This window comes from Pseudophryne corroboree, chromosome 3 (genome assembly GCF_028390025.1).
Source record: "Pseudophryne corroboree isolate aPseCor3 chromosome 3, aPseCor3.hap2, whole genome shotgun sequence".
Taxonomy (NCBI): Eukaryota; Metazoa; Chordata; class Amphibia; order Anura; family Myobatrachidae; genus Pseudophryne; species Pseudophryne corroboree.
In genome coordinates, this window is record NC_086446.1 from 275684181 (window position 1) to 275694482 (window position 10302).

Here is a 10302-nt window from a genome sequence, read left to right on the forward strand (position 1 = left end):
GATTTGAAGCCCGGATTACGCCATCCTGAGAAGGCGAATCTGAACACAGCAGTGGAAGGAAAAGCTCAGCTTTCCGAAGGGGGGCTTGGGGTGCCACTGGAGAAGTCAGGAACTTCTCTTTGGTAACCTGATCTGCCCAGGACTTTTCTCTGCTCTAGAATAGACCGCTTAACTGCTTAGCCACCAGCATAAAAATGCTGTCAGCAGTAGACGCTATTCTCCATTTAGTAATTATTACGGGGCAGCACATTTGATGTAATCATTATAATTACTACCTCACAGCACTAGAGGCTTGGGTTCAATTCCCACCAAGGCCCTGTGTGCAGTTTATATATTTGCCCAGTGTTTGCGTGGGTTTCTTCTGGGTGCTCCGGGTTTCCTCCCACAGTCTAAAATATAAATTTGCTCCTGACAAAAATGTGGTAGGGAATATAGATTGTAAGGTTTATTATCATCCACTTTACTATTCCATAGCTCATTAAAATTAAAAACTTCAAGTTAAATCTGACCTTTGTCCTTCTTCCTCTTCCTCCTCCTCTTCCTGTGCGTGCACCAAATCTCTGAAAGACGTCACTCTGTGATCACTGAGATAAACAAGAAGTCAAATCAGACGAATGGGTTACATTAATTAGCCATTCCTGACACATGCACTATTTTTCAGGGGTAGGCAACTTATGGCACTCCAGCTGCTGTGGAACTATAGATCCATCACACCCTGCCACAATATACTGTTAAGTAGGCTTATCATACTATCCCTTTAAACTGGAACACTTATGAATTGCACAGCATCTGTGGCTGGCTTAATTCAAGCCTGCATGTCACCTGGTTTTAATCAGCCAAAGAACCTGTGTAATTTATGGGTGTTCCGGTTTAACAGGATAGTATGGTAAGACTACTGTTAGGGCATACTTAAACCGTGGCAGGGAATGCTGGGATGTGTAGTTCCACTACAGATGGCGTACCACAGGTTGCCTACCCCTGTGATATGCTAATTTTAATTCAACTGGGATTCTATGAGAGATGTATTATCGGGTGGTAGTCATGTGACCGCCGGTCGGCTGACCGACAGTCACATGACCTCCTCCGTGAGCCCGACGGCTCACTATCCCGATGGTCGGCATGCCGACCAACAGGGACTATTTCCACTCGTGGGTGTCCACGACACCCATAGAGTGGGAATAGAACCCGTGGCGACCGCAGGTCGCCACCGAGCCCGCAGCGTTGCGAGCGCAGCGAGCCCGCAAGGGGCTTGCTGCACTCGCCCCTCCCCGCCGGGATCCCGGCGTCGGTAAGGTGACCGGCGGTCAGGAGACCGCCGGTCACCCATACTACACCCAGATTATCTACTCCCAAACATGGACCTGACAATTGATTCTACTTATAGCCAGCTGAAAGAGGTTGTATTCCCTTTCGTCAGAAAAAGTTCTGCTACACTGGACATATAGTTTACATGTTGTCCTGGGTGGTACTTATGTAATCCTGCAGTCTTCCCCGTACCATATACAAAACAATTATTGACTTCAGATAGGATGGTATTGGGATCCCAGCGCTCGGGATGCCAAATAGTCAAAATACCAACAGCAGCATCCCAACACTTAGCAGGTAAGTATGCTAAACCTAATCCCTAACCCTTCTTACCTGCAGCCTGACCATAACCCCCCTCCCCGGTGGTGCCTAACCCTGCCTCCCCGCAGCCTAAACCTCCCTGGTGGTGCCTAACCCACCCCACGGCCTAAACCTAACACCTCCCCCCTTCCTCGTTTGTTCGGGATCCCAACATTCTGGATTCTTATGCCAGCACTGTAATCCATGTCGGGATCCCGGCTCCAGCATTCCAAGCAATGTCAGGATCCCCTTTAGATATCTGTGGTGTTCACCCTAGCCCTTTATAGATTTGCACCGGCATATACAAGAGTTTGTACACAGAGGCACATGGGAGAGATCCAAGCAGGAAGATCTTTAGTACTATACAGTGACTGCCCAGCTGATATGTAACCAATATGGTGATGCTCACTACTGGGACACAAGGGATTGTGGAAAAGAACCTCCACTATCTGTTATTACAAACTACATTCATTCCTCGGGTGGACAAGTCCTCTTTAAACAATCCTCAATTCAGCAAGAAGTAACAATAGAGCATTATCCGGCCTGAATAATACTAAGTCCCATTTTTGGCAGTAAACCAGCCCACCGTGTAGCAGGAATAAGCAAAGAATTTAAAATGCAGACATCATCACAAACAAGAGATTAGTTGCATGACAAAATCCACTGCAAAGGTCTCATGTAACCTCCAGCCTGACTCTATGCAATGCATTCACATAACTTACCTGGGCCCAGACCCGCGAGAAGTGGATCCTGAGGAAGGTTGTGGTAGTGTCACTATGTCTTCTTCTCCTCCATCTTCATAGTAACTTGCCAGAGCTAACTGAACAAACAAAATAGTAAATTTAAAGGGCTTCTCTTTCTCAAATCAAGTTTGTTCTATTGTAGTATTAGGAAGGAGCTGGGTAAGAATGAGCCTCCCCCATGCTATATATGCTCTCTCCTTTATTACAGTAATGGTAAGGACAATCACTAGATCACATTGTAACTTTAATAGTATCACTGCTACTGTGCCAAGCGCACTTTTCTGACAGAATTTTTTCCTCAATTGCCAGTCACATTGAGGAAGTTATTACGCAAGTTAGGCTGGGTACACACTGTAATATGTCAGGCTGATGTAACCTCGCAAACAATATATCGTAACTGCACACACACTGTATGATGTATCGTCAGTAATCGCATCCACCCACATCCCGGAGCATGCAGGGCTGTCACATATTTTCTGCTCTAAAGTGCAGAACAAAAGATATGTGACGTTGTATACAATATCGCCCATACACACTGTCTGATGTGACGAGCCGGCGGCTCGTACGATATATCGGGTGCACATCCAACAGTGTATACCCAGTCTAAGTGCACAAAAACCTGGTAGTCCTATAAAGGAAAACAACCAGATACGTAGAGCACAAATGAACAGGGATATAGCAGTGAATAAGTACAATTCCCATGATTCATACATACAAAACACCAAACTGTAATGTGCAATTTAATCAGAGTTATTTAAAAAGCACCTTTCTCCACACAAGACTCAAAAGAACTTTACATCATTGCAAAAGAATGAAGCTGCCATCAGCTCTGTGTAAGCATTCTCATGAATACCTGCCCCTTTAGAGCTTACAGGGGTCTATTTATTATCATCCTTTATTTATATGGCGCCACAAGGGTTCCGCAGCGCCCAATTACAGAGTACATATGTACATAATCAAAACAGGAAAACAGTGACTTAAGGGCCCCATACACTAGAACGTATATGCCAGATTTCAGCCCAATTCGGGCCGATATATTGGATGAAATCGGGCATGTTGGCTGTGTATCCGATCCGATGCGAGGCCCCGTGAGGGTCGGATCGGCTCCCCTAGATCGCTAGTGCTGCACTTCGTGATATGTCGGACCCCGCAGGCATGGCTGGGATCACCCAAGATATATTGTATGCAAAAGGACAGCATACGATGTATCTTGGACGATCCTGACGCTTGGGAGGCTGCCGGGGTGATTGCCAGCGATCGCCTGCGACATGTCAGATGGACATGTCGCAGTAGTGTATGGGGCCCTTTACAGTTGAAGACAATATAGGACAAGTACAGGGTAACTAAGCATAACTACACCAGTAAACGACATATAGAGATAAGTTTCAAGGTGGCTTAGATTAAGGCTGCAAGCATCTTTGTTGCTAAGTATGTTAGTGCAAAGTATGATGATATAATTTTTGGACATATACGGAGATGCCTCAGCTGATGTGACCTCTACCTTCTCTTTGTCTTCCTCAGGTATTGACAACTTTATCACTCCTGCAACAATCTCTCACTGCTGCTACTTTACATTCTTACATGTTTTTTGAATTAAGTTAGGTATTAACAACTTTCTCTTTAATTAGTGATTTCTAGGCCAGACTATAGTCTGTTCTCAATGGGGTCGATTCTATTCGGCAACTAATGAATAGCGCCGGGAATTAGCTCCCGACGCTATTCAATTCAGCAACTAGTTACGTCGGCGATGGCCCGTTCTCGCCGACAAAACAGGTTGAATTGTCGGGAGAACGGGCATTCTCCGACTTAACTCCCCGGCGCGAGGCTGATTCCCGACAGAATCAGCCTCGCGCCGGCCGCGAGGCAGCACTTTTGTCGGGTTTCTCTTCTCATCCCCCGGGGATGAGAGAAGAATTCCCGACAATTGCAGGTAATTAGTTGCTGAATTGAATAGCGTCGGGAGCTAATTCCCGGCGCTATTCATTAGTTGCCGAATAGAATCGACCCCACTGTGTATTAGTAGGGGTATAGTGGTCTGTTCACACCTTGAGGCAACCTTTTGTTGTGGGTGGAGTTTTCAGAGGGTGGGTGCTGCTATCAATTAACCCTGTATCCATGTCTGCATGTTTAACGAGTATAGATTAAGGCTGCAAGCATCTTTGTTGCTAAGTATGTTAGTGGCCAAAATAATGCAGGATTTTGGCAGTTGAGGATTATTAACGTAAGACAAGGAAAAGCACATGAGGGAAGAGGGCCCTACTCGTGAGAGCTTACATTCTAAAGGGGAAGGGCAGACAGACAGGGGTGACAACGATGGGGTAGACCGAGCATGGGACAGAGGATGAGATTTGGCTGGGTTTGGTGAAGAAGTGGGTCTTAAGAGCCCGTTTGAAGTTCTGTAGAGAGGTGGAGAGTCTGAGGGGGAGAGGTAAAGATTTCCAGAGAAAGGGAGCAGCACGTGAACAATCTTGGAGACAGGAGTGGGAAGAAGAAATCAAAAGACAGGAGAATCGGCGTGCATTAGCAGAGCGAAGAGGACGGGTGGGAGAGTAAAGGGAGATAAGATCAGAGATGCTCAGGTGATGCACATTTTGCAGATGACTGAAGAAAAGAGTGCCCTATATACAGTATTAGGGTTTATGATCTAACAGCAGAAGAGTTATACAAGACCTCAGCTTGGTGCCTCTATATGCAGCACTGGGATAGCCCTAGCTACATGCAGTGCTGCTAGTAGGGAGACTGGAAGACCTTGGCGCTAGAGAGGTGGGCAGAGGGCTAGAGGATGAAGTAATGGGGAGTCTCACATCAGCCCTGTGCCGGGGGCAATGATATGCAATGTAAGGATGTACAAGCTGTGGCATGTCAGCTGTGGCAGAGCTACAGGTAACTGCAGAGTCATGCTGCGACCTGTAGTTGCAGACTAGCAGCATGTCCACAAGCTTCTCGGCCCCGCTGCTGGATGCCAGACAGGTGACAGTCATGACAGGACGCCGGGATGAAGACAGGGCCACGTACGTGTCTCGGGTGGGAGAGCTGCACTGAATATTAGGGACGGGCAGCGAGTGTGTCTCGGGTGGGTCAGCCCGCATGACTGTGCGTTCTCATTCACGCATACACCGCGCCGGCTGGGCCCCTGGCTCCCCGGTCTGAGCACCTCTAGGCCCTGTACCTGTAAGTCCCAACCCGCAGACTCTAAGAAGAAAGAAGCCCGCTCCTCCTCCGCGCCGGTCACCAACACAAACTCCCGCACCGCTTCCTCCTGCCGCGCCGCCATCTTTCTGTGCAGCCAGATCACCTTCCTCCGGAAACATGGAGGCGCACAATGTTCCCACCTTCTTGTGTTGGGGAGAGAGCAAAGGCCTTCTGCCGGCTCTTTCTTTGTCACAGTCCAATCCGTACCCCAGCGCGGAAATGCTGCAGTGGCACACATGGTCCCATAGCTCAGGGTCCAGCTTCTCCTCCCATATATCAGGCATTATATTATAATAATAATAATAACAACCTGGGAACAGCTTAATAATAATAATATCCCTCTTCTGCTATCCCTATGTATTCCGAGTACTGTGGTGAAAGTGGACTTGTCCTCTAGTGGCACAGATCGGGGCAAATGTGGGGGTTAGTGCGCCCTTCAACACAACAGTATGACTAGCCGTGCGATCCAGTTTTATTATTTGAGTATAAGCCCTCCTTTTGGTGTTTGGTAGTTTAGTATAACAAACCCTAACAATAAAACAAGCCATGAGCTATGACATTCCATTTATTTTTTAATTATGTATACATATTTACTAAGCAGGATGGCTTACGGGGCAGTCTACTCATGTCCTACCCATTCAAACTCAACTCAAGATGGTGTACAGTACATTAAAGGGGAAATATTTTGTAGTTACTGGTCATGGGCAGCAACTGAAATCTTGGTGTTCGCACTGATATCTCTGCCCCCCCCCAACCAATAAACAGGGAAGGGCGGGTGGGCCAGGGGCGTAGCCAGAAATTTGTGGGCCCCATAGCAACATTTTGAAGGGGTCCCCGTCCCAATGCTTCTAGAAAGACACTTCTCTGCAGCAGTTGTTAATTGTATGCAATACACAAAATAGATAGATAACAGTGCGCTTCTAACAGCTGCTAGTCGGGTGTCACTAAATAGAGGTATCTCTACCCTCCTAATCAAACAGACAAATACAAACGTATAGGATACCACTGAACCAGCGCTGTGTAGAGGTCAAAATAGTAGTTTTCTTGTAGTCTCTCTCTTTTAACTCAATATGTACCGAAAACAGAAAGAGATATGAAGAACATAGTGTAGTACCTTAGGTTAAAAATTTAATCACACATATTCACAGTACATAAAAACAATAAATGCTGAGTCAGTGTAATAGGCCCTACACACTGGCCGACATCACTCAAAGATATGAACGATCTCGTTCATTAATGAACGAGATATCGTTCATATCTTTGAGTGTGGAGGCACAAGCGATGAACGATGCGCGGCCCCGCGCTCGTTCATCGCTGGTGCCCCGTCGGCTGTGCATGCAGGCCAATATGGACGATCCCGTCCATATTTGCCTACACTGCTACAGAGCCGGGTGACGGGGGGAGTGAAGAAACTGCACTTCCCCGTCACTGCCCCCCCCCCCCCCCCCGCCGCCGGGTCACCTGTCGGCCGTATCCGCCGTCGGGCAGCTTGGCGGCGGATCGGCCGATGTGTAGGGCCCATAAGACATCATGGAATAAACCAATGTCTGTCAACTTAGTTATACAGCATGTGCTAGTTGGCATTCATTAGTGGACTGAATCCTGTACAGACAGGGGCGGATTGGGAACAAAAAGGGCCCTGGAAAAATTTGTACTAGTGGCCCCACTTGGGCAGCACCAGAGGTGTAAGGTCTAGCCATGGGCCATGGCAGCAGCACCCTCCCCCCAAGACTTTCCAGATAGTGGGCATGTCCAGCATCAAGGGGGAAGTTAAAAAGAAATAAAATTAAATATTATGAGCACATTATATATTACACCTTCAGAATTTAGGAAACTATATCATTCTTTAGAAAGATATATTTTCTTGCTTATTACACCGACCATATCCCAATCACTATTCACTCAATCTTATATGTCAACCAAGCAGGCAGACAGAGCATACACTAGATCATCTGCAATCACAGGCTATGTGTCAAAGTGATTTTCATATATGCAAATTATTTTGCATCTTATTCATTATGTCTATAAAAAGGATCACAAGTCCTCAAACAAAACAGGCCCCACGGGTGCATCGGCCCACTGGGAATCTTCCCTGTGGACCCTATGGCCAATCCGCCTCTGTGTACAAATAAGGACAATGGCTTAATTGTATGCTCTGTAATAGTGCCCTAGTTTATTTTCTGAACCATACTGTAGTAGAGCCTTATTTAATTTATTTATTAATAGTTTCTTATATAGCGCTGCAAATTCCGTTGCGCTAGACTAGACACAATTAGAAGACAAAACTGGGTAAAAACAAACAGTCATAGAGGTAGGCGGGCCCTGCTCGCAAGCTTACAATCTATGGGAAAATAGGCATTGATACACAAGGATAGGTGCTATCTATTGCATAAACAATACAGAGAATCGTCTAAATTATTTATATCTGCACAGCCAGCGCTGGTCTCTGTATTATTTCTGTTGTATCTATTTAAGGGAATTTGACCATCCCTATACCAGCGGCTGCTGACAGCGCACTTGTATATAGCTATACAATTTGCTATTTATTGCATAGTTGTCCACCAGATGTGGACTGTACTGTGGGATTTAATTGGATAGGAAAGCTATGAAGGTAATGTGAACGGTTCTGGAATTTGATATGCTTGTCTGAATAGGTGAGTTTTCAGGGAACACTAGAAGGGTTGAAGACTAGAGGAGAGTCTTATTGTACGTGGTAAAGCATTCCACAGAGTGGGTATAGCCCGAAGAAAGTGTGCATGGGAGCAAGTAATGAGTGTGGATGAGAGACGTAGATCTTGTGAAGAGCGAAGGGGCTGGGATGGGAGATATTTTGAGATAAGCGGAGAGATGTATGTTGGTGTAGTATGGTTAATAGCCTTGTGTGTAAGTTACAGTATTTTATATTGAATACGGTAGAATACAGGTAGCCAATGGATGAACTGACAATAAAGTCTAGCGAGGTATATTAGCCTCGCCGCTGCATTCAGAATGGATTGTAATGGTGAGAGTCTCTTCTTAGTAAGACCAGTAAGAAGACTATTGCAATAATCAATGCGGGAGATAATGAGGGCATGGATTAGAGTTTTAGCAGTGTCTTGTGTAAGGTATGATCGTAATTTGGATATGTTTCTTAGATGCATGTAACATGATTTTGAGACAGAAAGAATGTGGGGAGCAAAGGACAGTTCTGAGTCAAGTATGACACCTAGGCAGTGAGCTTGTGGTGTAGAGTTGATTGTAGAGTTCTCAACAGTAATAGAAATATCAGGTTGGGGGGGGGGCGTGGCCTGACTGCAGACCCAGGAAGACGTTCTAAGCTGGAGCTCCTGCCTGGGCATATGTTTTAGCCCCTTCTATTGCCCCCTGGAGACCTACAAACCATATCCTTGTTCACCGGGGCCCCCCTGCACCAACCTGTGAGGTCCGCAGAGCCGGCAGACGCCTCCTGCGACTGTGCGGGTTGCGGCCTCCTGGTCCATACGAGGCCGGGACCTCTATTTACACTCTGACCTGGGGCGGCAGCTCCTTATGACCGACATCCCCGGCTGGGCTTCTTCTCCCCGTAGGATCGCCTCCAGCTCCTTTGCCCCCCCCCCCCCGTGCTGCTCTGAACCCGGCTGCCTTGTGGGACTGTGAGCTGCACCGTGGGACGCCGCTGCTGTGCTGCGCCTCCGACGACTGCGGCCCGCCTTCAACCCGGACCTGACGTCTTGAGGTGGCCCAGAGGTGAGCTCCGGGACTGCTGCGCGGCCATACCGGTGTCTCCCGGCGGCCAGCGCACTTCGGCTGCCCCCTCTCGCAGCCCTCCCTGCTCCCTCCGCCTCACTCTCCGTGCCTCCTGGGGCCCTGCTTGCCGCTGCCCCCACGCCGCACTGAACTCCTGGCTATCTGGCAGTCGGCAGCCTACCCGCCCCCCGGAGACCGGGACCTTGAGCTGCTGGCGCCCCGCCGCGGACTTCCGGAGCGCATACTTTGCGGTGCCCGGGGGCCCGCATTGGCCCCCGCTGTTCTGCTTCTGGTCCCCGCTGCCCGCTGCTACCCCCCTCACCTGCACCTACCTGACCTAGGGTTTGTGGGAGGCCCCACTGCTGCTACGGCCTGCGCTCCGGTGGCCATCACTCCTCCTCTGTGGCTCCACTGCTGTCCATCCCTAGGGGTGCCCCGGTCACTGGCCGGTCCGTGGCTGGGCATTTCCTGGTGGGGCTGCTCTCTCTATATTGGCTCTAGAGGGAAGTGAATAAACACAGAGCACCACTGCATCCCCTGCAGTCACTATCCCTGACTGCCTGGCTCCCTCCTGTGGTGAATAGCCCGCACTAGATTGTGTATTCTCCACAAGTTGCTCTCTCTCAATCCTGCCGGCCTCCTCATCCTGTGTAGGCCCCCTATTGAGCCGCAGTTCTCCGGTTCTGACTCGCCCATGGCTCTCTGTTGATTAATGATTCTCCCCTAAACCTGCTACCCCCCCACCGGTCCTAAGCCTACTTGCTGGAGCTCTCCTCCTACATTCTGTCTTGCCGACTACCCCCATTTCCACCCTACTAAGATGCCTAGAGGTGGTAAAATATCCCAGGGGTCTGACCTCACACCCTTCCTTACTAAAAAAAAGCACCCCGGCCAAGAGCAGGCCCGACACTTCTGAACACTCTCATGGTCCCTCCAACTCCGACCCTGAAGACGTCGATCTCACGCCCCTCACCCGGCGGGACTTTCTCTCCCTCCTCAAGGAGGTTAGAGATGTTAAGACCTCTGTCCAGGCTCT

At 48.5% G+C, this 10302-nt stretch overlaps 1 protein-coding gene across 1 annotated transcript in view; it reads right to left on the minus strand.

The window, feature by feature from the left end:
• NSFL1C (NSFL1 cofactor) overlaps positions 1-5735 on the minus strand; it is a 53899-nt gene extending 48164 nt beyond the window's left edge. Inside the window, exons 1-3 of the mRNA XM_063959137.1 lie at positions 5518-5735; positions 2328-2425; positions 510-584 (exon numbers count right to left, since the gene is read on the minus strand). Coding sequence (XP_063815207.1) covers positions 510-584; positions 2328-2425; positions 5518-5622 — 278 coding nt within the window. The 5' untranslated portion in view covers positions 5623-5735. The remainder of the gene's footprint in view (positions 1-509; positions 585-2327; positions 2426-5517) is intronic.
• Positions 5736-10302: the final 4567 nt, after the last annotated feature.